Source organism: Protopterus annectens, chromosome 12.part0 (assembly GCF_019279795.1).
Source record: "Protopterus annectens isolate FY-2018-M chromosome 12.part0, PAN1.0, whole genome shotgun sequence".
Classification (NCBI taxonomy): Eukaryota; Metazoa; Chordata; order Ceratodontiformes; family Protopteridae; genus Protopterus; species Protopterus annectens.
In genome coordinates this window covers 16,992,986-17,020,217 of record NC_056746.1, presented here as the reverse complement: position 1 = coordinate 17,020,217, position 27,232 = coordinate 16,992,986, and the positions used below count along the sequence as shown (strand labels likewise).

The 27,232-nt window shown below is 38.1% G+C and overlaps 1 protein-coding gene across 2 annotated transcripts in view; it reads left to right on the top strand.

Annotated features, from left to right (window-relative positions):
• The window catches only part of PFKFB1 (6-phosphofructo-2-kinase/fructose-2,6-biphosphatase 1), a 507,147-nt gene that overhangs the window by 198,326 nt on the left and 281,589 nt on the right, over nt 1-27,232 (top strand). For both annotated transcript variants that reach the window (XM_044089060.1, XM_044089061.1), the window contains exon 5: nt 25,999-26,073. In XM_044089060.1, the coding sequence (XP_043944995.1) occupies nt 25,999-26,073 (75 nt within the window). The remainder of the gene's footprint in view (nt 1-25,998; nt 26,074-27,232) is intronic.

Sequence of the window (27,232 nt, the reverse complement as noted above, 5' to 3'; positions counted from 1 at the left end):
CTGCAAGAGGATGCATCTTGAATCCTCTCAGGAGTCACGTCACTCACTAAGAATACTGATTTTGAGGAATAGGTGGTGTCCCTAAGGTCCCCATCTGGAAGATGCCTGTTTTGTGGACTTCCTCAAATTGATAAAACAAAAAGGGTGACTGGTCCATTAAAGCTGCCTTCCTGGAGGAGTTGGTATTCCTCGAGACTTTTGGGGCTAACTCAAATCCCTCCTGGGTGGTCCTATCTGCTGATGAGCTAATTGATTTAGTCTTGCAGTTGATTTCAAAGGAACCCATTGTGGTGGAGCCAATACCCTGAAAACCCAGCAAAATTTCTGTAGCCCCCAGGATCAGGTCCCTTTGGAGCAAGGCCCCCCGTAGAGATGCCATGGTGTTTGGAGCAACCACTGAAAAGAAGCTTTCTGAACACAGCACCTTTACTCATCTCCCGAACAGGGAGTCCAGGGCATTGGATATGTTTGGAAAATGGATTAAGCTTCAGCGACATTTGTTCTTTGCTCACTGAACTACCAAACCTGTATGACTCGTTTCCAGAGGGACCTGACTAAGAAACTCTCCAAGTCCCTCTCAGGTAATGTGCCTGCTGATATACAAAAAACTGTAGAGTCACAGCTATCTATCTTTCAGTCAATGTCCTGCATGTCCATGGTCTACTATTCAATGAAGCTGATGACATCTTGAGACTGGCAAGTACTGACATTGCTATTCACTAGCATGCCTAGATATCTTTCTGTGACTTTACAGAGAGCTTCAAGATGTCCTTCATTATTGCTCCTTTTGAAGGTACAACCCAATTTGGACTGAAGATCAAGGATACACTCTCCAGATTGGGAGCAATTAATTAGCGAGGGAAAGGTAATAGAATGGGAAGAGGCCAAGAATAAATTTGGACTGCAGGCTACAGATTGCCTCCCCTATCAAGAACTAATTGGCAAAGAGAAAGGAATAGGGAGATACTAAATAAAGACCAGTAGTAGGAGAGTTTTAGTGGACTGTAGAACAGAGAATGTTGTTAAAAAGTGTAATTAGTAGGGCATATAAAGTATTGCATAATAACTATAGGAATCAATCAGAGGAGGTTAGAAAGGATTAGGAAGAGAGATTGGATAAGCAATTCACAAAGAAACAATGGGAGGATATATATATATATATATATATATATATATATATATAAATATATATATATATATATATATATATATATATATATATATATATAAAAAACTCTCAATTATGCAACAAAGTCTAGAAAATTTAGGATCTTTGCTTGGAAGTGATTGCATAAGTATTTTTATACACCAAGCAGACTTCAAAGAATTTTTCCTGGGGTGTATTGCAACTGTTGGAGATGTGATGAAGAAGAAAGTGGTAAATGGGAAAATATTCTTTGGGAGTGTAATGAGTGGGCAGACTTTAAAAATTCTCTGCAGACTACTCTGTCAGAAATACTGGATGAGCAAATTGGTGTAACTGAGGAAATGATTTTTTGAGCTGTGACAGAATTGGAATTGCTTTGACATAGTAAACCCTTGCTGAGTTTAATTGTGGTGGCTGCAAAAAAGCAATTACAAGGAAATGGAACTCAAAGCCTAAACCAACCATACTAGATGTAGTGAATATAATAACACAGATAAAAGAACTGGAAGTGAGATCTTTAGAAAAGGGTAGGAGCAAATCACATAGAAAAAAGTGGGAATTGTGGAAACAATACATACAGAATAATGTTTTGGAAGAAGAGTGATGTTTAAGGGAAGGCAGGAATTGAATGAGCTATGTAATGTTTGATGGACAATGACTGCACAGAAGAGTATACATGTTATATAATGTTTGCAAATGAAAATATGTCAGCACGGTTTGTTCTCATTTATATAAATGTATGATTACCTATGTCATAAGAGATCTTTCAATAAAGATGTTTCTTGTTTAAAAAAAAAAAAAGAGGATACACTCTCCAGACACGAACAAGAGGCCAAGACACTGTCTGTCATACGTATTCATTTTTCCATCCACCCAAAGACCTTTTTGCAGAACGAGAAGGGTGGAAAGAAACTATGGCTTTATAAATCCCAGAGTTTTGCCAAGACACTTCTGGTGATAGACCCCCCCAGTGTTGGGGGTGGGGGATAACTTTAATAGATGTTACCTCAGGAGCAAAAACAGACCACAGACTCAAGGGTTTCAACATTCCTTTACTGAGAATCCTTTTCAGTGAACCTGCAAAGTTACACAACTGCTGCACTCTGGAGGCAGTCTTGGGGGCACTTATCCATGCATCCTCATGTTTGGCTAAGCATCACTGAAGATTTGTGGCTGTACAATATAATCACCAGAGGCTATATTATTCCCCTCTGTTTTCCCCAAACTAACAAAAAGAAAATCCCCCCCATTCCACCCAGTCATAGGGAATTAGTAGCAGAAATGTCAAAGCCACTAGAAAAGCAAGTCATCTAGGAGGTCGCACCAGACCAGCAGGGACCTGGACTGTATTCAGATTCTTTTTGGTTCTGAAAAAGACTGAGGACCTCAGGCCCATTTTGGACCTCAGTCACTTGAATCAGTTTGTGAAACAGATAGAGTTCTGGATGGTCACTGTTCGGTCTATTTTACCTCTTCTGAGTAAGGATGACTAGATGTGCTTGATAGATCTTCAGGACGCTTACTACCATGTCAAGATTGTGAGGTAGTCCAGGAGATTTCTCCATTTCTAGCTGAGATCCAGTCAGTTCCAGTTCAGAGCACTGACCTTTGGTCTCACCGCAGCCACCAAGGCATTCACCAAATACATAGCAATAGTGGCAGTGTAAATGCTGCAAGGGTTCTGGTTGTCACCCTAACTAGATGACTGGCTTCTCACCGCACCCACCAAGGATCTACTTATCCAATGCAGGGACTTCTTGCTCCAATTAGCTCAATATTTGGGAATCACTGAAAACATAAGCAAAAGTCACCTGATAACAACGCAGATAATTGAGTTCATTGGATGCTACCTGTACACAACATCCCAAATTGCCAAATTTCTGGACCGAAGAGTTTTCTTCTTCCATCACCAAGCTTCCAAATTCCTCTCTTCTTCAGATCCCTCAGTAAGGCTAATTTTCTGTCTATTGGAATCAGTGGCTACTTCCATTATGCTGGTGCCTCTGCCAAGGTTTTACATGACAGCATTGCATGGGACCCACTCTGTCCAGTGGTCTATGGTACATCAACTCCCTCAATCCCCCATAAGACTCACGCCAATATGCAGACATCACATTCTTTGCAGGCATCACATGGGGTTGACCTTTAATTTTCCACCCTTGACAGCAACTGTGACCACAGGCACTTGCCACACTTCCCTTCTGGGGTGATGGGGTATTTTGAAAGGAAGAAGGTTCAAGGCATGTGGTTGATGGCAGAGACCAAGCTTCTCAACAAAGTCATGGAGATGAGGCAGTTCTCCTAGTGCCACAGGCCTTTCATGACTTCCTCCACAAGGGTGTGATATTCATTCAGACAGCATAACAGTGATCTGGTATATCAACAAGCAATGGGGAACCCATTCATATATTTTATGCCAAAAGCCATGAGGGTGTGGCAGTGGGCACTGTCTTCCCAACGCTTTCTGGTGGTAATGCTAATCGATTCTTCTGCCTAATGAGTGGTCTCTCAGCCAGTCAGTGGTGACTGTGATTTTCAGTTACTGGGCCAGTCATTCTGTTATCTTTTTGCTTCCCACCTGAACACCGAGTACAGCAGCTACTATGCCTTGATCTCCTGAGAGGGGCAGTCACCGAGGTATGCTCTAGTCCACAATTAGCCCCCAGGTCTCCTTTATACATTCTTAGCCTTTCACTTATAGCCAAGTTTCTTCAAAAAGCCCTCCAGTGTGAGGCAACAGTAATTCTCATTACCCCTTCTGGCCTCGTCAGGTCTGTTTCCCCTTCCTATGACCTCAACTAAAACACCCTCCCTGGGTGCTGGACCCTCTTTCAGATCTTCTGTCTCACCTATCCAGCCAGCCTCACTGAGACTTGAAAGCCCTGAAACTAGCCATCTGGTTCCTACATTTCCAATGATGCCAGGGATGCCAGGCTTTTTGCAGCAATTAGTCACATTTAGTCAGATTGTATCTTCTTCACAGAAAACATGAGAAAAGTTTTCAAAGGTAAGTGGAAAGCATTTGCTATTTAAAGGCTTAGATGCTTTCTCAGCACCCTTGCCATTTATTCTGGATTTTCTGGTAAGGGTGTTCCAAGAAGGTGCTAGTTTTTCAACAATTAAAGTTCAGTTAGCAGTTATATCCATCTTTCACATGGTAAAAAATCAGAACTCCATTGCTTCTTTGCAATTTTGTAAGGCATTTTTAAAGGGAATTGTTGGTTTTAGACCCTCCCCTATCAGAGATCTGGTTCCTCTGTGGGATATTACCTTGATGCTTTAATGTTCAGACTGTGACCCGACACCCCCCCCCCCTTGAATCAGTAGTATCAGCAGAACTGAAATTTTTGGCCTAGAAAACTATTTTTCTAGTGACCATCACATCAACTAGTAGAGTTAATGAGTTACAAGCCTTATCTTACAACCCCCACCTTGAGTTTTCATAAAGATAGGGTATCCCTTCAGACCAACCCACATTTTCTTCTTAAACTGGCTTTAGAAGCTACTCTTGACCAGACAATTAACCTACCAGTTCTCTTTCCAAATTTCCCAAATAAAGGGGAATATACACTATACTTGATGGATGTTCACCATCAGATAAGGTTTTATCTGCAGCACTGCAAGGACATTAAAAAACCAGGCCAGCCTTTTCTTTCCTTTTGAAAGACTAAATTGAGCAAGGGCATATCTAAAGTTACATTGCCCAGGTAGCTCTTTGACTGTATTGTTTTGTCTGTAAAGAAAAGGGATTGGCTCTAACACAGACATCTAAGGCTCATTTAGCTAGAGCAGTGGCAGCCTCCACAGCTTACTTTACTAGAGTGCCAATAGATGAAATCTGGTCTGTAGCTACTCTGTCTACTGTTTACATGTTTGTCTCTTATTCTAAGCTGGACATGCAGTCTAGATCCCATGCATTTTTTTTGGCTCCACCATTCTTCGGTATATCCTTCCATGAGACCACCTGGGATTATTAGCAACTGGGAAATCTGTCTAATCCATTGAGTCAGATAGAAAAAACATCAGATATGAACATTAGGTACTTATCATAACACCATGTTGTCTTCTTCCCTCTGTCTGTTCCCCTTACCAAATTGTCATCTAGGGGTTCTTGACTGATTGCATTGACTTGTCCAGGCCTTGTCATTTCTTCAGCCTTGAGCTGACTTCTTGCCCTTCTCATGATATGTATGCTATTCATTTTTTCTTTGCCTATTGGATAAAGTGCTTGGTAAAAGCAGGCAAACTCAATCTGAGGTATTATAGGGACAAGAGGGAACTATAGGTAGGATAGGAGGCTGAGTAATATATTCAAGAGATTGAAAAAAAGACACCAAGGTCAGATCCTGGCATATCTAGAATGGCTTAGTGGTAAATCATTTTGTGTATGGTGTGCATGGTCCTGGGTTCTGGACTTGCAGGAGGCTGTTTGTTTCCCTGAGCTGTTGGACATGCTCCACTTAAAGAAATCCCAATCCCTCAGAGCCCTATGCTCCCGGGAATCTAAACCTTGTCATCACAATAAACAAAACATGCTAGAGGGATAGGTTCCTGACCCAGAGACTCCCCATACTCTGGAATAGACTGCCCATACATGTCAAGCAGAGTGCCTCCTTTGCCCTCTTCAAAAGGAACCTTGATGATTGGATGGGAGATAGGAAATTCAGCCCAGGGATCATGTCAGTCGCCCTGCTAGACAGGGGTCCAGGGAAGTAAATATTGTGACCAATAACCAAAAATGAGATGTCAGCGAACAAAATACAACTGTAACCAAATCGGAAGTTCACTGATAGCTTCCAAATAAGGAACAAGCTGAAGAATTAAATGTTTATTCACTCAACAAGAATTAACACTGTAAATTAAAAGTTATGTTTTCGTAAAATCTTCATCAGATACACACACTTGACTACAGAGACACTATTGAAATAATTAACTTGAAATTGAAGGACCAATCACTGTCAACAAAACAATTAAATAGGAACCAATAAAAATGACTTGACTTTTTGTAAAAAAACATCAAAGCTTGCTAAAAATACAATGAATAAATACATAAATATCACAATAAGCAAATCCCAAATATACACTGTACATTAAAATGTAAACTGTAATTAATAAAATCTTATACATAACTACAAAGAATTAATTATATAAATTACTAAATGTATAAATGTTTGTATATGTATGTAGAAGTAGGTGACGTGACATAATACCTGCTGCCCTCTAGAGACCTAAGGACTAATCACAATTTAGCAGCTCTTAATTTCAATACGGGCAGAATGGAAAGCATGTCATTTAGCCCTGGCTGTGTTGTAGCATCCAACAATATTTGCCAATAGAGCTCACGATATTCTAACTTAGCTTCCCACATACCCCCTCTTATTAGGCACAACTTCCAAAAAAAAAAAAAAATGATGCTTGATGACAAACTGTCTTAATGACAAAAGAGAGCATTGCTTGGATTCGCCTTACTCATCTCGTACAAGTGTTCATATATGCGGGTTTTGAGTTTTCTCTCCGTCTTGCCAATGTAAAATGATTTACATTCCTTACAAAGGGCAAGATATACCAAACCACTTGTATTACACTTTTTATTTTACATTTGTTAACCGGGATAGTCCGACTGGACACAGGTCCATTTTCAGCGGAAGCCCGGGGAGAAAAGCTCCACATGTGGATATTACATAAGAGTTAAACAGTAGCAGTTTTATACAGTCACATATAGATATCAGTACAGAATAATAGGATTATATGCACAATTGGAATAACAATTACTCGTAATAGTTCTGTTCCTACTCAAAATTTCTATGGAAGAAGCATTAAGTATAAAAGTGCACGGGGAACATGCACCACATTTAAAGGTGCCAGTCCTTACACCATTACCTTGTAAAGCAATACCACTTCCAAACTCAAAAAGATTTTTAAAGTTCCTATCCCTTCTATATGTGAATTTTAACTGACGTTTGAGAAGTGGCTCCAGATCTGAGATTTCTTTGAATTGTTTCCATTCTCTACTAATAACATTTCTAATAACTCCTGAGTCTCCATTGAAATCCAAAATATAAGCATCACCCCAATCATTATTCGATTTAATTTGTTTGGAAACTAATGAAGTAGAAGGCATAAAAACATCCTGTCCCAAAATAGGAGCAAATCTACTAGAGCTACCTTCCAAGATGTCTGTAATGACTTGTTGAATTAAACTATTAGGATAACCCCTTTTCTTAAACATGTCACCCACTATACCGCATTCAACAATAAAATCATTGTCATCGGAAGTCATACGACTAATCCTAACTAGTTGCCCTTTTATAAGGTTTTTCTTTTGGAAAAATGGATGACCACTAGTGAAATGAAGACAGGAGTTTGAGAAAGTGTTCTTTCTATGTACTCTAGATGAAAACTTGCCATTAGTTCTCCATAGGTTCTCCATAGGTTAGTACTAGGCTAACTGCCCTTGCGAGCCATTTTAAGCCTAGCCAGTTATCCCCTGTGAGATTCAAACCCTGTACCTTGTGTTTGTAGGCAAACACCTTAACCATTAGGCCACCCTCCCAACCCCTAATCCTTTGTAATGCAAACATCTAGGTAAATAAGCTCCTGATAGTCAAAATTGTAAGTAAAATCCAAAAAGTCTGTTGTACCTTTTAGGTAAGTCAGGAATTCAAAAAATCTTTCCTTACTTGCCGTTCACAAAATACAAACGTCATCCAAAAAATGTTTGTATAAGGACCAGCAACTACTAAATTTACTGTTAAGCACATATGTGTGCTCCCACCAAGTCAAAATAATATTGGCATATGTGGGTGCACATCTGGCCCCCATAGCCACACCTTTAATCTGCTTGTAAAATTCACCTTCATAATACATGTAGTTGTTTTTAAGAATTAACTCCATAAACAAAAGAACATTAGTGAAATCATTATTAGAAAAATTTCCAAATGTACTCATAGAGTCTTCCAGCCATTGTAGACCTATATCATGCGGTATGCTACCAAAAAGATCCACAATGTCCAAGGTTACAAACAACAAACTATCGTTATAAAGTTTGGGATTTAACTGTCTAAGAAGGTCCCAAGAGTCTTTTATCACTGCTGGACCTTTCAAATATAAATTTTTAAGTTTGGTATCCACAAATTTAGCTAAAGGTGCTGTAATATTACCTTCTGAAGAAACAATTAATCTAAGTGGAGGATCCAGTGAGTTCTTGTGAACCTTGAGAATACTAAACACTGATGAGACCCTGGGATGTTTATTCATTAAAAAATTAAATGTATCCAAGTTTATGGAGCCTTACAAAAGTAAATCATTAAGCATGAGATGAATTCTAGAATGGGCAATATTAACCTCGTTGATAGAAGCCAAAACATATTTAAAAATATCACTAAGCTCTTCTTTCATTTTGGACTCATATACAATGCTATCCATCCATATAAGATTTTATAAATTACAGTTTATATTTTAATGTACAGTGTATATTTAGGATTTGCTTATTGTGATATTTATATATTTATTCATTGTATTTTTAGCAAGCTTTGATGTTTTTTACAAAAAGTCTTAAGTCATTTTTATTGGTTCCTATTTAATTGTTTTGTTAACAGTGATTGGTCCTTCAGTTTCAAGTTAATTATTTAAATAGTGTCTGTGTAGTCAAGTGTGTGTATTTGATGAAGATTTTACGAAAACGCAACTTTTAATTTGCAGCATTGATTCTTGCTGAGTGAATAAACATTTAATTCTTCGGCTCGTTCCCTTTTTGGAAGTAAATATTGTGGGAAGAAATAACCAGGGAACTGTTATGGCTAGGCTTGTATAGGCCCTAGGGCCAATAGCCTAGTACCAACCTATGAATCTGATAACCCATCCATTGAGTCAGATGGAGTTAGCATTATTTATTTATATATATATATATTTTTTGTTTACCGGGAAAGTCCAACTGGAACAAGGTCCATTTACAGCGGAGGCCCGGGGAGAAAAGCTCCATAACATAACAACAAATAACAAGAAAATTACTGGAAATTTCTGCACAGTGGCATATATACAGTCAAGGAGATATATTGTACACAGTTTGAACTTAAGCAAGCTTGGTATATACATAGTAAGCCTTGGATGTCGCTATTGGTGGAACAAAGCATAAAAGGTGAAAGAATGCAACCAAGAAAATGTATGCTATTCTGCAGGTGTATCACAGTGTGAGACATAGTTTGTAGGCTAGTAGTCCCTGAAAGGGATTATTTGAGTAGTACAAATTAGCTGAGGTAAGCAGTGAAGGGATGAGGGAGTGGAAGATTAGGAGGTATTGTATAGTTTTATGGCATTATGGTAAGTACATAACTTTCATCTAATGCAGATTTTATCTATTATGATTAGTGTCTAAATAAAATATTCCTCCCGCTTTCTTTGAAAGAATTCCAGTGTCCATGTAAATGATCTTCTCTAGATTGCTGTCCTGTCAATGCTGTCCATGCATAGGCTGTTTCTTCTTGGAGGGCAGATTATTGTTTAATAAGTACGTACTGTGACTGTCACTTCTTCAAATTAGTATTTGTGGCAGACTACCTTCTGCCAAAATAAAAAAGCTTTTTGCTTGCCTTCCTGTCATACTTGACAGCCATCCCAGTGCCCCACATCCTTCATTGGTTCTAGCCATAGTCCAGTCTTCCACCAAATCAATGGTGAATTTCAAGCTGGGGCCATCAAGAAGGTTAAGGGCATCCTGGGGGGCAGTGCTGTCTATCTTCAGTTCTGTTTATTTCTTTCTTTTACGATCTACCTGAGATCCTGCCCCTTTCCTTATGTTAGCCAACTTCATCTGAGGGTAGCTTCCCTCACTGGACCTCCCCTAGGGAGCATAATCAGTGAATATCCTCCTTGACGGTGCATCAGACTCCAGAGATGCTAACTGAACCCAGGTCACCTGGGCTTTAGTTAGGGCTTTCTCTATCTGCACCACGACACTGGCTAAAACAAAATAGCTTTATTAAATACACAGTAGTCTTGTTTTATATATATATATATTTATATATATATATATATATATATATATATATATATTTATATATGTTGTTGATGAGTCTTTCGGCTTTTCCTGGTTAGGGGTCGCCACAGTGGAACTCCGGTCTGCAAATGATTGGTAGTTGATTTTTACGTGCCGAGTTACCAGCCCTGATGCACAACCTTCAAAGAAGGGTACGCCCATTCACGCATGTCTCCATGCAGAAGACGCTCTAGCTAGAATCGAACCGAACAGCGTCTTACTGTGAAGCGACAACGCTACCGCAGCACCACCATATTTTTATTTATATATAGATATATATATTTATTTTTATATAGATATATACATATATATATATATATATATATATATATATATATATATATATATATATATATATATATATATATATATATATATATACATATATTTATTTTTATATATATATATATATATATATATATATATATATATATATATCTTCTTCGTCTTTCGGCTGCTCCTGTTAGGGGTTGCCACAGCAAATCAACTGTTTCCATTTCTTCCTGTCCTCTGCATCTTGCTCTGTCACACCAACCACCTGCATGTCCTCTCTCACCACATCCATAAACCTTATCTTAGGCCTTCCTCTTTTCCTGTTACCTGGCAGCTTCATCCTTACCATCTTTTTCCCAATATACTCTGCATCCCTCCTCAACACCTGTCCAAACCAACTTAATCTTGCCTCTCTGGCTTTGTCTCCAAACCTTCCAACCTGGGCTGACCGTCTAATATACTTATTCCTAATCCTATCCATTCTCGTCACACCCAGTGCAAATCTTAACATCTTCAACTCTGCCACGTCAAGCTCCGACTCCTGCCTTTTTGTCAGTGCCACTATCTCCAACCCATATAACATAGCTGGTCTCACTACTCCCTTGTAGACCTTCCCTTTCACTCTTACTGGTACTCGTCTGTCACAAATTACTCCTAACACTCTTCTCCACCCACTCCATCCTGCCTGTACTCTTCTTCACCGCTCTCCCACACTCACCATTACTCTGAAATGTTGATCCCAAGTATTTAAACTCATCCACCTTCGCCACCTCTACTCCCTGCATCCTCACCATTCCTCTATCCTCCCTCTCATTCACACACATATATTCTGTCTTAATCTTGCTGGCCTTCATTCCTCTTCTCTCTAGAGCATATCTCCACCTCTCCAGGGTCTCCTCCACCTGTTCCCTTCTCTCACTACAGATTACAATGTCATCTGCAAACATCATAGTCCACGGGGACTCCTGTCTGATCTCGTCTGTCAACCTGTCCATCACCATTGCAAATAAGAAAGGGCTCAGAGCTGATCTTTGATGTAATCCCACCTCCACCTTAAACGCATCTGTCACTCCCACCGCAGACCTCACCGCTGTCACACTACCCTCGTACATATCCTGTACCACTCTTACATACTTCTCTGACACTCCCAACTTCCTCATACAATACCACAACTCCTCTCTAGGCACCCTATCATATGCTTTCTCTAAATCCACAAAGACACAATGCAACTCCTTCTGACCTTCTCTGTACTTCTCCATCAACACTCTCAGAGCAAACATCACATCTGTAGTGCTCTTTCCTGGCATGAAACTATACTGCTGATCACTAATCATCACCTCCCTTCTTAACCTAGCTTCCACTACTCCTTTCCATAACTTCATGCTGTGACTGATCAGTTTAATCCCTCTGTAGTTACTACAGCTCTGCACATCACCCTTATTCTTAAAAATCGATACCAAAACACTTTTTCTCCATTCCTCAGGCATCCTCTCACTTTCCAAGATTTCATTAAATAATCTAGTTAAAAACTCCACTGCCATTTCACCTAAACACCTCCATGCTTCCACAGGTATGTCATGTGGACCAACAGCCTTTCTGTTCTTCATCCTCTCTGTAGCTATCCTTACTTCCTCCTTGCTAATCTACTGTACTTCATGATTCACTATCCGCACATCATCCAACCTTCTCTCCCTCTCATTCTCTTCATTCATCAGCCCCTCAAAGTACTCTTTCCATCTGCTCAACACACTCTCCTCACTTGTCAGTACGTTTCCCTCATTATCCTTTATCACCCTTACCTGCTGCACATCTTTACTAGCTTGGTCCCTCTGTCTAGCCAATCGGTACAGGTCCTTTTCTCCCTCCTTAGTGTCCAACCTTTTATACAACTCTTCATATGCCTAATCCTTAGCCTTTGCCACCTCTCTCTTTGCCATGCACCTCATCTCCTTATACTCTTGTCTACTTTCTTCATCTCTCTGACAATCCCACTTCTTCGCCAACCTCTTTCTCTGTATACTATCCTGTACTTCTTCATTCTACCACCAGGTCTCCTTGTCCTCCTTCCTCTTTCCAAGTGTCACACCAAGCACCTTTCTAGCCATCTCTCTTACTAGCTCTGCTGTAGTTACCCAGGTATTTTGTAACTCTTCACTGCCACCCAGTGCCTGTCTTAACTCTTCCCTGAACTCCACCTCACAATTACCCTTTTTCAATTTCCACCATTTGATCCTTGCTGCTGCCCTCACACTCATCCTCCTCTTCTTGATCACCAATGTCATCCTAAAAAACACCATCCTATGCTGCCTAACTACACTTTCCCCTGCCGCTACTTTACAGTCTCCAATCTCCTTCAGACTGGCCCTTCTACATAAGATATAATCTACCTGTGTGCATCTTCCTCCACTTTTGTATGTCACCTTATGCTCTTCCCTCTTGTTAAAATACTTATTCATCAAAGCCATGTACATCCTTTTCGCAAAATCCACTACCATCTGACCTTCTGCATTCCTTTGCTTAACACCATACCTACCCATCACTTCCTCATCCCCTCTGTTCCCTTCACCAACATGCCCATTGAAATCTGCTCACATCACCAGTCTCTCACCCTTGGGTACAGTCATCACCACTTCATCCAACTCACTCCAAAATTTTTCTCTCTCATCCATCGCACACCCAGCTTGTGGAGCATATGCACTAACAACATTCATCGTTACACCATCAATTTCCAGCTTCATAAACATCAGTCTATCCGACACTCTTTTCACCTCCAAAACACTCTTAGCATACTGTTCCTTCAGGATAATGCCAACGCCATTTCTCCTTCCATCCACACCATGTTAAAACAATTTGAATCTGTCTCCGATACACCTAGCCTTGCTCCCCTTCCATCTGGTCTCTTGCACACACAATATACCAACCTTCCTTCGGTCCATCATATCAGCTAGCTCTCTCCCTATACCAGTCATACTGCCAGCATTCAAAGTTCCGACCCTCACTATCACAGTCCTAGCCTTTACCTGCCTTCGGGCATGCCTTCCCCCTCTTCTCCTCCTTTGGCCAACAGTAGCCCAATTTCCGCCAGCGCCCTGTTGGCCAACAGTACTGGTGGCAGTCGTTGTTAACCCGGGCCTCGACCGATCCAGTATGTATATCTGAACTGTTGTCTGCATGTATGATTTGGCAAAATTTTATGCTGGATGCCCTTACTGACGCAACCCTCCCCATTTATCCGGGCTTGGGATTGGCACAAAGAAATGCACTGGCTTGTGCATCCCCAGTGTCTATATATATATTTGGGATCACTACTAAATCTTGAATTACAGAATCTCGAGATTCTGAATCCCGAAGACCAGAATCTCAAGATTCCGTAATATCAAAAACAAACAAAAAAAAAAACATTTCTGAAAGCATATGCAGAGGGCACTTAAATATACCAACTCCGAGATCGCACCACAGTGGAATGAACAGAAAAATAGTGCCGTGCAGAGTGGAACAGAAATGTTGCCGTTTGTTCCACTGTACTGCGATCTTGGAGTTGGTATATTTAAGTGCAGGGGGTGTGGGGGGGGTGTAGGGGGGTTTGCCCCCTGCATACACCTGTCTAAATCTTTTCTTTTTTTACATTTATTTTTTTTTTACTTTCGAGATTGCGGACTCTCAAGATTCTGGTCTTAGGTATTCAGAGTCTCGAGATTCCGTAATCTGAGATTTAGTTTTGATCCTATGTATGTGCGTATATTTGTGTATATCTGTGTGCATTTTCATGTTTCCCCATACACAGAAACCACTGAAGTGGGAGATTGTCCATTCTTTCTGATATCCAGTGACCTCAGAATTAGTATAAAGGTGCCGGAAGCACAAACATTGATAAAACAAGTTTTGATTTTTCAGAGATTTCTTTCAGACATTTTATTTATTTATTTTTGTTCTGGTCATGTCAGTTCCATGATTTGCTGTTCAACATGCTGATTTTCAGTGTGTCAGTATGTAGTTTATAGTGGCAACTTGAACATTATCCTGCATAATATTTTAACCATGACATCTTGCCAATCTTGCTAAGTTGCTGTTAATACGGAAAAAGGAATGCAAGCTCCCTGTGCATCTGTAGTGATCATGGCACAGTTGCCTGCTAAAAGTAAAACATTTCCATTTTTTCTTTATCTGGTTCTGTAATCCCAGCACCATATTTGATTTTAATAATCAGAGTTCCAACAAGAAAAACAGCCAGTCTGACCAATCTCATCATCTAGAAAGAGAAAATTTGGCTTTTGTTAATATTGCAAATTGTGTGCTAGAACATACAATGGTTATCCATCTTATGAATTTGATACAGAAGCTGTATTCTGCCAGAATGAAAAAAAAAACCCACAACTCAAGTTGTTAGATGTCTTATAAAAAACTAAAACCACTGAACTGAAAACAAAAGTACTGGAGACTAATACATTCTTTAAGTGAATAAACGTTTTAATGCATTTTTCATCACATGGACTTCATCAGAAATAATTATAGTACCAACCATACAAATATTTAAACTGATATCAACCAATAACAATTTTTAATTAATTAATTAATCAACCAACTGCGTTATTTTTAAAAAACACAGTTCAAATACTTAAAAAAATCTTGTATGCAAAATTTATAGATACATTCATGAAGGATCTTATATTATGTTACCACATTTAAATAAAATGTTCTATGCAAACAACAGATATAATAGCAGTTCCAAGGAGGTAGTATACATTAGTTTATGTTCTGGGTGTAATGCCTTCTACATTGGGATAAGCTGTAGAATACTAAATAAAAGAATGCGGGAACATCTTTATGCCATAAAATCTAAGGACACAAAGAATGCACTATACAAGCATTCTATAGTATGTGAACATTACAAAAAGTTTATGTTTTATGTGTTAGAACAGTTGCAAGAAGATCTTCTGGCACACATTATAAGAATTCACTGGGCAAAAAGGAAACAAAATGGCAATTTTTTCTTAAAGCTGATGAATTTCCAAGTCTGTATGAGACTATTAATATTACATGCTTTCTAAAAGATAGAAGGTTGAAAGTCAATTTTTAGCAGTTTTAAACATGTTTATATGTTCTTTATGTTTTATGTATATTACCAGATTTTTAAGTATCTGAACTATGTTTTTTTAAAGGAAATAACTTAGTTGATTGATTAATTAAAGTTTTTTACTGGTTGATATCAGTTTAAATATTTGTATGATGCAGTCCATGTGATGAAAAGAACATTAAAAAGGTTATTTGCTTAAAGACTGTGTTTGTTTTTTGTTAGATGTCTTCTTTGCTTCTAAACAGGAGAAGGCTCTTGGATGCTAGTAAGTGGCCCTCCCATGAGATGGTTTTGCCTGGTATGTGAATCAGAATAATGATTATGTATGAAAGTATTTCCAGGAATGCATCACACACTTCAGTGAAGGCCTCTGCCAGTAAATGAAGAGCCCACTCTAGGATGAGGACCAGCACATATGTGACTTTTTTTTCTTTTTATCAATGTTTTAACCACTACGCATCAGACCCTTGGCTGCTTCTGGTGCTGCTCCAGTGTTATATTTATTGCTTACCTGGGATGAGTATATGGTCTTCAGTGTCTTCAGCTTTTTGACAAATATTACCTATAGTGGTAACATTCTTAATTTTTTTATCTTCCATTTGTTCCCTGGATGTAGTTTTAGACCAAAAGCTGGCACTGAAAACTGTGGTTAAACCTTCCCTTTATCATCTTAATTAGTTTAAAAAGAGGGAATATCTATGATAATATATGCTATAATCTCTACAGATCTAGATTATTGCAGCTCTCTTTACAAAGATACAGTATGGATGTCTTCTTCAGATGGTACAGAATGTGGCAGCTCATCTATTAAAATGAAGTAATCATTACTCCCATAGATCTCCTTTCCTATACAATCTGCAATGGTGACACTAAGTACTCATTTTCACCTTATCAGATGTTTGAATCCTTTTGTTTGGCTGACAAACTGTTTGTGTCTTTCGGCTTTTCCCGGTTAGGGGTCGCCACAGTGAAACTCCGGTCCGCTAATGATTGGCAGTTGATTTTTACGTACCGGCTTGCCAGGCCTGATGCACAACCTTCAACGAAGGTACGCCCATTCACGCATGTCTCCACACAGAAGATGCTCTAGCTGAGAATCAAACTGGACAGCGTCTTACTGTGAAGTGACAACGCTACCGCAGCAAACTATTATTAATAATTCTAAAGTTCCATTTGGAGCAATCATGGTGTAATTCTTTCCTCTTTCTTGCTCTATACTTTAATCATCTGCTCTGTCAGCCTCATCTCATTCCATCTGCTGAACTGTTGACAAAATCCCTTAAAATTTGTATTGGAATGATTATTTTATATTATATTATTTTGACCATTTATGTAACTAAAAAGCATATACTGTGCTTCATAGCTGTATGGAGCTCCTGTATTGCCATACATTACATAGTTTAAGTGACAGTGTTATGCCTGCTTGACTGGTGGCTAGTTATTAGTGCTGATAAGGTATTTCTAATAATAAATGTTTTCTTTCTAGGTAGTCCCCCTCAAACTACCCAAGTATAAGACACTCCTGACTGAAAGGATGTTACCCTGAAAAACATTACCTGCTACAAGTCTTTGAAGTCCAACCTGCAATTTGGATAAGGTTAATACCATAACATGTACTAGTACCTTAACACACCTATGTACCGTTTCATGCTGTCCTGAGTCTAAAGGCACCTCTAGGCTCCCTCCATATTGTGTAACCTAGCTAGATTTTCCCCAAGGATCTTACCTCTTTAACCTACAAATCTACCCTGCACACAGTAATTTCATCTGGCTCCCCTGCACATAGCCCATAAAATATATCCTGCAGCACTTCATTAATCTCTGCAAGGGGACAATCTATAGCTTAAAAATAGCCCATAAATTTGGTGTAAAACTAAACCAGTAAAATACAACCACAAAGATACATCTGGAGTGAAATTAAACTAGTAAAATACAGCCAAAAAGATACATTTGGTGTAAACAGAAACAAGTGAAAAGATACATTTGGTGTACAAAGAAAAGAAACAAGCCCAGGGATATAACTGGAGTTAGTGTTAGCCCTGCTGTGCTCGCTGCACTCAGGCTCACTCCGCTCCCCTCCCTGCCCCCTATTCCTACCCAGCCCCACTAGTGCTACATTTCAACTAAACTTAGCCACTCCCCTCATGCTAACCACCAATCACTGAATCTACCCCACCCCTGTACCCATTTCCTTCTCTTCCACTATTCCATATCCTGTAAAGCACAGTCTTCCATCTAACTACCTTACAATCACAAACAACACCTCTCATCATCCACCACACCCACCCCATCCCAAGCAGATCTCTCACTCATGACCAAACCCAACCAAACCATGCCCAAACTACCCAAACCCACATACATACACCTCTTACTATTGCTCCTAGGTGTATCCACCCTCCCACTGCTAACTTCTATCACCAACCACCAAAAACAACTTAATTTTATCCACATACCAAGAAAAACTACTTCCACTAAGATTGTCACAACACACCCCTTTACTCAATTAGTCCCATATCACTACCAAACCTTCTTTATTCACCACTATGCACATGGATTACAGCCATCACACTATCAGTCCCAAACAACTATAAAGAACTTTAAGACCCTAAACAAACTACTCAAAGTCTATTATTACCTCAGACCCCAACTCATTAGCGGTGATATACATCCAAATTCAGGCTCACAAAATCTAGGAGTCGCAACCCTCAACCTGAATGATACCCTACTCCACCGAGACAAATCCATGCTCCTCATTTTAAATTTAAATGTCAGAAGTATACTAAACTATTTTTATCAACCTGAGATAGTCATACTAACAGACACTTGGCTTAAACCAGGCAACCACAACAATGAAATCACTCCACCAGGTTACAATATAATTTGTAGTGATAGAATAGGTGAAAAAGATGGGGTGTTGCTATAGTGTATAAATCTCACCTCATCCTTGAGAAAGTAGACATAACTGCAGAACTCGATAAAGTTGAACTCATGCTAACAAAACTAAAACTTAATGATAGTAAACACATCAACATCATAGGATGCTGCACCCCTCCAGGCAACAATATCCCCATTACAGAAAAACTCCTAGAATGGATAGCTAACTCCCTCCCTCAGGAAAGCATAGTATTAGGAGACCTTAATACTGACTGGCAAAATTGTTCCAGTCATAACCCACTCTCCCATATTAACCTACATGGCCTAACCCAACTCATCACTTCCCCCACAAGAACAGACAAGAGAACCAAACACCAATCCACTCTAGATTGGATACTCGTATCCCACCCATCACTGATATCCCTAGCAGGGTGTCTACCAGACACCATGAGTGACCACCAAGCCACATTCTTACTCAGATCAAAATCACCACAACTGACCCAAATATTATGTGCCTAATTAGAAACAAAAAACACTTTAACCACTCCAACTTTATAAATGACCTAAAAATGTGCAACTAGACCCCCCCCCTAAAAACCGACCTCTTGATGAAGCTGTACTATATTTCAATACTACCTTCTTAAACACCCTTAACCATCATGCCCCCTCCAAAACAACAAGAATTAAAAGTTAATATGCCCCCTGGTTAACCCCAGACACAAAATCCCTCCTCAAAAAAAAAAAAAAAACAAGGCCTGGACCAACTACCTCAAAATTAAATCCCAGTTGAACAAACAAATATATGTTGAACTACTACATAACAAAGCCAAAAAAACTCACCAAAACAGACAAAACATCTTACTACCAAAAGTTACAGGATAAGCACAGGAACAACCCACACAAATGGGCAGCAATTAACTCTATTCTTCATCCAGGTAAAACAACTACCCCAACCCCAAAAATAGATAACAACCAAGAAGACATCCCCTCAATTTAATAAGTACTTACAGAAACCATCCAGACCCGTGCAAACAACCAACCCTATGACAACATCCCCACCCCTGCAAATCCACCCCCACCCCAACTAACAATTGCCCCAAGTTCAGCTTCCACCCAGAACCAACCAAATCCATTGAAAAACTACTCTGCAAGCTCAAACCAACGTCTCTAGCTGCAGATAAATTACCCGTTGAATACCTCCACCTGGCTGCAGAAGCCATATCATATCCTGTCTCTATCCTAATTAACAGAGCCATCTCCTAGTGTATAGTACCCAAGCTATGGAAAATATCACATATCATCCCTCTACATAAAGGGGGAACCTCCCTGGAACTCAATAACTACCACCCTATAGCCATACTACCCCCTTTATCTAAAATTTTAGAGAGGGTAATACACAAGCAACTAATGAAATATCTCCTAGAAAATAATCTAATAGCAACACAACAACATGGCTTTAGACCCTTCCATAACACCACCACCACACTAACAGAATTCACCAACATTGTCAATACTTACAGAAACAATGGACTCCTTGCATCTGCCACCTTCCTTGACTTGTCCAAAGCATTCAATATGGTTAACCACAATAAACTCCTTCTTTCACTAGCAACTCTAAACTTTACCACCCCTGCCATCTCCTGGTTCAAAAACTACCTAGAGGGAAGGAAACAAGCTGTTATGTGGCAAAACCAGCTCTCCCCCTCCCTACCAGTCTCCCTAGGAATACCCCAAAGCCCCATCATGGGGCCACTTCTTTTTACCCTCTTCACCAATCAGCTCCCAAACAGTATTCCTAAAGCCTCAATAGTGCAATATGCAGATGATACCACCATAATATGTGCAGCCAAATCAGTTGACATCCTTCACTCTCTAACACAATGCTTTTCCCTGGCAGAAATTTGGATTACAAACCAAAGGCTCATTCTGAACCCAAGTAAAACAAAGCTAGTACTCTTTAGCTCCCACAGAACCACACCTCCCACTGATTCTTTCTTCATCTCCTCCTTTAACAAGACCACAATCACCCCCACAAATCATACCAAACTCTTAAGGGTTGAAATAGATAATCACCTTAGATTTGACCTACATATTTCTATAACCATAAAAAAGTACATAAAAACCTTGGCCTACTGTATCACAATAAAAAATTCCTCACTGACCACTCCAAAACTACAGTAGCAAGGACTTACCTACTATCCACCCTACTTTATGCCTCCCCGTGCTTACAAATCTCTGCAAATCTGACCTAAACAAACTTGATAGTTATTATAATAAGATAGCCAAATCACTGTGAATGCCTAAAAAACCTTAGTTGGCTAGAACTACCACTATTACTTCAACTCAATCAACTATCACTAGCCCACAAAATAATACATAACTCTGAAAACACCCCAGCCCTACAAAATCTTTTGCAACCCTATACAACTGCCAGGCTCTTGAGGCCTAGAACACAAAACCTCCTCAAAGTAACCAAATATAAAAATTAAGCTGCTAAATCTGTCTACAGCCACTGTATAGCAAAATCCTGGAACTCCCTTTCTGCCCACATAACTGACAACAACTCCCCATCACAGTTCAAGAAACTTGTTAAAACTCACTTTTTGAATAATCGACTGTGCTCCTGTATCCCCCCCTGGCTAATGTCTCATTAGAAAGCTTCACCTAACTTAAGTAACTCTGCTAAGCCAAGCAATCATAGTACTGTACCCACTAAGGACTGTTAATCAACTGCTCATCTCATCTCTCCAGGAGTTATAGAAATTTACCCCAGCAATGTTGTGCTTTCCATAAGCAATGAAAACCAAGAGAAGACATTTTGTAAATCAATTTGTTATCCTTCTCAACTAAAACCAGGCAAAGACATATAGTAAATCAATTTGTTATCCTTCTCAACTATAGCGAGCATCATCTGTTCTCTTGTAGCCTTATTTTACGTCTCTCTGCTTTTATTCTGATAGTAAATCTATCACAGGAATCCTAAACTTAGAAATAGCTTCTAAAATGTAATATTATATTGTAGAGAAAGAATGTATCCTATCTGTTAGTTAATATGTATGTCAAAGTCTCTTCTATGGAAATTGTATGTCAAAAGTCTGTCCTTAAAACTATGTTTTGTAAAAAATTGTTCTCTTGGAGCTTTTTTCCCCGGGCCTCCACTGAAAATGGGCTTTTAATCTAGTTAGACTATCCCTGCCAACAAATGTAAAAAAAATAAATAAATAAATAAAATAATGCAGTGTAATATACTATTTATTTGATATTTAAATTACAGTTAATTTCTGTATTGATATGAATTTCATTATAATACTTATTAATCATAGCGCTACTAAACATTTTATACAAATTTACTGTTCTTTATTTTACTTTACATTTTTTAACTTTACTATTGTATTAATTCATTGTCTTAAATGTTGGCTTGTGCTTGATAATAAGTGTGATTGGATTGGATTTGATGAATCCCATTTCATCTAAAGACACTACAAAAGGAATCATCTTGGCATGACATTTTACATTGACCCTGGACAATAGCTAACTGCCGTCATAGGGTACATGTGTGATTTGGTGATCAAAGTAATACTTGTCTATGAAAACACTTTTGGGAATGCTCCCTTATCAAATGCCTCAGTAAAAGCTTCAAACAATAAATGTATGGCCTCCCAATGTATTAGTCATATACCTCCAAGTACTGGTATGCTGTTTTGACTCATAGTTTTCCTTAATTACATCACTGTGATACTCATTAATTTTTCTGCATCAGCTGTACATAATAACACAGCTGCTTGTAGTGCGGGTGGGGGTCTTAAATAAATAATGTGCAGAAAACTCTGTTCCATACTAATGTCTGTTGTGCAATATACATTATAGAAAGAATTATGATAAAACAGCATTTATATCCTGTAGGGTGGTTTTGCACATTTCCATCTTTGAATTTTAGTGTTATAATTAGCCTGCCATTCTGATGCTGTTTAATTCTATAGTTCAGTAAATGTTTTATCCATTCATAATCATCATGGTATAATTATTCAACCTGACCAAGAGGATAACTGCCATCTTGATACTTAAGTGTTGTATTTCCAATGTCATTCAATTTCTATTGCGAGCATGTACAGAATGCCTCTTCCAATATTGCAGATGAACTCCTGCAGAGTTTTAAGATTCCCACTGTATGACACAAAAGGTCCAATTAGAAACAGTCTTAATTCACTCTGTAACAGTATCTAATCACATAATTTCCATTGACTGTGCCAACCTACAAGGTAGTCACTTTCAAAACCTCAGTGAGAACTCCTCAAACTGTGTGGCCAGTGGTAGGAAGAAATGGAATCTTTCCATAAATGGAGAACTAGTAATTATGGGGCTGTATTCAAGTTAAACTAAAGCTATGGTTTAGGTAAAATTAACATATCACAACAGCTTCTTATATAGAAATGTTCCGAGCACAAAATTCAATGCCTAAAATGTTAACAATGTTGTACTATAATAATTTCATTTGTGAACATATGAATCTGACAGAAGTCCTTTGGTTCCCTGAATCTATTAACATTTCAACTAGTCACTATGAAACTGTTAGTTGCAGGTAGTGGCAGCCCAGTGGTAGTGTACTATTAACTTTCCTGGGTTAAGCATCATATCAACAATAGTTTACTCAAGCTAGAGCCATTTACCAGAGATTCTGCTTTATAGACGATTAAAGATGGACCATCATAAGCCAGCAACACTAAGTTGTTGATGACCATTTTACTTGTATTAACATCATAAATGGTGAGCACGATGGGAACCTGACAATACTGAGAGGTATTTACTGTTTTAGTGTGCCATTTTTTTATTTCCCAGATTTGTATGACTACAAGGCACCAATATTAGATGTATTTCTTAGCTGTACTACCTTCGTACTATTTCCCTGTGCCTGTCTACCATATTCCCTTTCTCTTTTTGCCCTTCATACTTCACTCTGCTATTTTATTACATTGCTCCTTTCTACCTGCACTACCAGCTCTGCACCTTTCTGCTCTCCTTTACAAAACACCCTTGACGTAAGCCCGTTATGTCTCTTCTCCTTTATTTCATATCACTTTTCCTTAAATCAGCTCAGTTACCACCACGCATTATCCTTACCGAGTTATCAATTACTTCTTCTTAGCAAGTCTCTACAATCTCCTTTCAATACTGAAATAATGAACTTCAGCTACGCCAGCAGTATTCAGTGTCGCACACAATTTAATGTCCAAGTTTAAGACTTTCTTCTTTCCATGTACCAGACTTCATCAGAACTTAAAAATGTTATTAAGACAAACCAATTTAAAATAGTGAAATTGTGACATTACAAATCACATGTTCCTAAATAACCATAAATATCTATATACAGATACAGATAAATACATGCAAAAACACCACAAAAATATATTTTACAATACTTGAGACATTAATCTAAAATAAATACCTTAAAATAAACATAATAAAACACATACCTTAAACTTAAATTTGAAGGTTTAAGAATTAATATATTCTTAATGTTTTGAGAAGTTTAAGGTATGTGTTTTTAAGACATATTTTAACTTAATGTCTTAAATATATTTTTGTGGAGTTTTTTGCATGCATTGATTGGTATATATATATATATATATATATATATATATATATATATATATATATATATACATTAATATTCACTTTTTTAAATACGGACATGTGATTTGTGATGTCACAACTTCACTATTTTAAAATGGCTTGTTTTAATGACATTTTTAAGTTCTAATGAAGTTTGGTACATGGAAAGAAAAAAGTGCTAAACTTGGACATTAAATTGTATGCAGCATTCAATACTCCTGTCATGGCTGAATTTCATTATTTTGTTGCTTTTATTTTATATATTGTATAATATATATAACCATGATTTTTTCTTTATATGTATAAACCTATTTAATGTATCATATTTTAACCTGCTTGTATATTTGGAAGTGGAGCTTTTTTTTTCAGCCCATCTTGAAAATGAGCTGCAGTTAGTGAATGTTTCCATGATAAGAAACAGTAAGTAAATAAATAAATACAATAGTATAGCTATGTAGAACATACTTTTTTATGATAAAGAAGCTTCATCATTAACTCCTGGGACTCTACAGAGGTAGTAAAAGAAAACAAATTATTGGCATTTATTTGTGATTTATACTGAAAGACAAACCCACAAATGAGTTTTCTTGACATGCACACATATTACACCCTGCCTTTAGTGTACATGGATGGAGTAAGGCATTACTGGACATTTAAAATGGAATAATCGGTACTTACGCACTATTGCTACCAGATTTCCAAAGTGTCTGAAGTGCCATAATTAATTAGGTTTGTGCAGAAACAGGTATCTTAAGCTGAAAAGGGTTCTGTAAACTAGCACATATTAGTCTGTCACTGTGGGAATGAGGCAGGAAGAGGAATAACGGTGACATTTAGTACTCCTGGGTGGCATGCTTCATTTGTTCTGTGAACTCCACAGTGGCACACTGCTGTACAAATCCTGCATTCCTGATTATACTGTTAGCAAAGGGAAACTTACTCAGGAATATACACACTAAATTTTCATGGGCAGTAATTACCAAAAGCAAACCTGCCTGTAAGGAATAGTAATTGACGGGGCACTGATCCCTCAAGGAGTGCTGCCTTTCTTCCCAGCAGGAGTTATGTGCGAGGGGTGTTAAACCTTATCGCGCATCACACAGAAATAATTGTGCACAGCTGAACTTGCTGACTTCCAACAGGTAGTTACACTACTAACAAGAGGTCCTGTAAATGCTGACTAATTCAGTGAAATATGTATGAAATGTAACAAACGCAGATTACGGTGTGGCCACGGCAAAGGCTTTGAAATGGGCCGCTTGTCTTGTCAGGAACATGCTGACTTTTATGACTTGTAACATTAAGGACGACTGAGAAGCAGCAGTCATGTGTATAGGTTGGGCAAGGAGGCTACCAGGGAATTGGAATTTTACCATTACTCCTCTTCCTATGTGAAAAACAATCTGACAGACTAGTACTTAACAGCTGACACACCCCTTCTTAGGTTAACAGACATTGTTTGGCATAAACTTTACAAATTATGGAACTTCGGAAATCTGGTTGCAATAATACGTAAGTACCGAATAATCTTAATAGGTGCTGCTTATTAGGTACAGCCTCTTCCTTGCTAAGTGCAGGTCAGAGAGAGACGGAGAGAGCAAGAGACAAGGTAAGACACACTCTCATACACACACGTACACATAAACACATACGCACACATATACACACACAAAAAAAAAAAAACATGTGAGGCTTATTTTTCCATTTTCATTTTGTATACCACTTTTCTTTTTTTTCCCTTCAACTTCCTGCTTTTCTACTAATATCATCAGCCACCATTGTCTTTACCTAGATTCTTGACCTTGACCCTTCAACTTCACATCTAAGCCTATATTATGTAAACAATTAAAAAACTTAATATTATCTTCCAGAGTATTTTGCCTACTTGAAATAATTAAGGTTTTATGTAACTGTGCACAAAGCACACTGCACAAAGCATATTTTATATTGCATGCATGTAAATTGTGTTTGTTTATGTGCTTACAGGTTTTTGATGCTACCAACACAGTCCGAGAGAGGCGAGACCTTATTCTCAGTTTTGCTAAGAACAAGGGATTTAAGGTACCATTTTTATATAAAATCATAAAGTGTGTCAAATGTTCTAATAAAGGAGGTAGAGGCACAACTGATATGTATGTTCTATACATTTTCAAAATATGTTATTTCGTGCTTTTTATACGTATCCACATTTTAATTAGTCAAAACAATCATTTTGGCATTGTCCTGCCTTCTGTAATGTTAGTAAGAATAGCAGATTCTGAAAATAAAGTTGCAACAAAAAGGAAGCCTATGAGAAATTCATGTTAAAATGACAAATTGTGTGATTCTAAATAAATCTATAATAATGCATTGACTGTATCTCTAAAAACTAAGGAAGACTGCAACATCGCTGTATCATGTGGACCATCAAACTAAAAATATTTGGCAGGATTTAACTGGTAGGAAATAATATTGAATGCCAGTTTGGACAGTATTTCTTACCAATGCTGCATTTCTTATTTTCAATATTTATTATTGGTAGTAGTTTGCATGAAAACAGGAATTTGTCCCAGAACAGTAAGAAAATTCCTACTGATTTTCCTCTGAATGAACTCTTTAGGTGAAATAATTTGTATATTCACACAAATTGCTGGTATAGTAAATCGTTCTAAAAAGCAGTATTTAGCAATAAACAAAATAAAATTAAGTAGAAATTGACCTAATTGTTGTTTTTTTTTTTTTACATCAGTAGTACTTTAAGTCTACTATATTAGGATCAGCTACATTATAGTTTGCTTTGACTAAAACCCCTGAGCATCAAGTCCTCAAGTCACAAGATGCCAAAGTACAAAAGTGTGAATAACGGTTTTCTACAGGAAATGATGGCCAGTGTAGTTTCTATGTGTGCAGCAGAAGTGATTCCTTACTCCGAAGAGGTATCCATATAGTGTACACACCCCTGTTAAAATGCCAAGTTTTGTGATATAAAAAATGAGACCACAATAAATAATTTCAAAACTTTTCACACCTTTAATGTGACATATAACCTGTACAATTCAATTGAAATACAAACAAATCTGTTAGGGGAAAAATATAAAAAAAGAAAAAAAACATACAATAAGCTGGTTGCATAAGTGTGCACACCCTTAAACTAATACTTTGTTGAAACACCTTTTGCTTTAATTACAACATTCAGTCTTCTTGGATACATACTTGCTATCAATGAAAGAGACTCTGATTA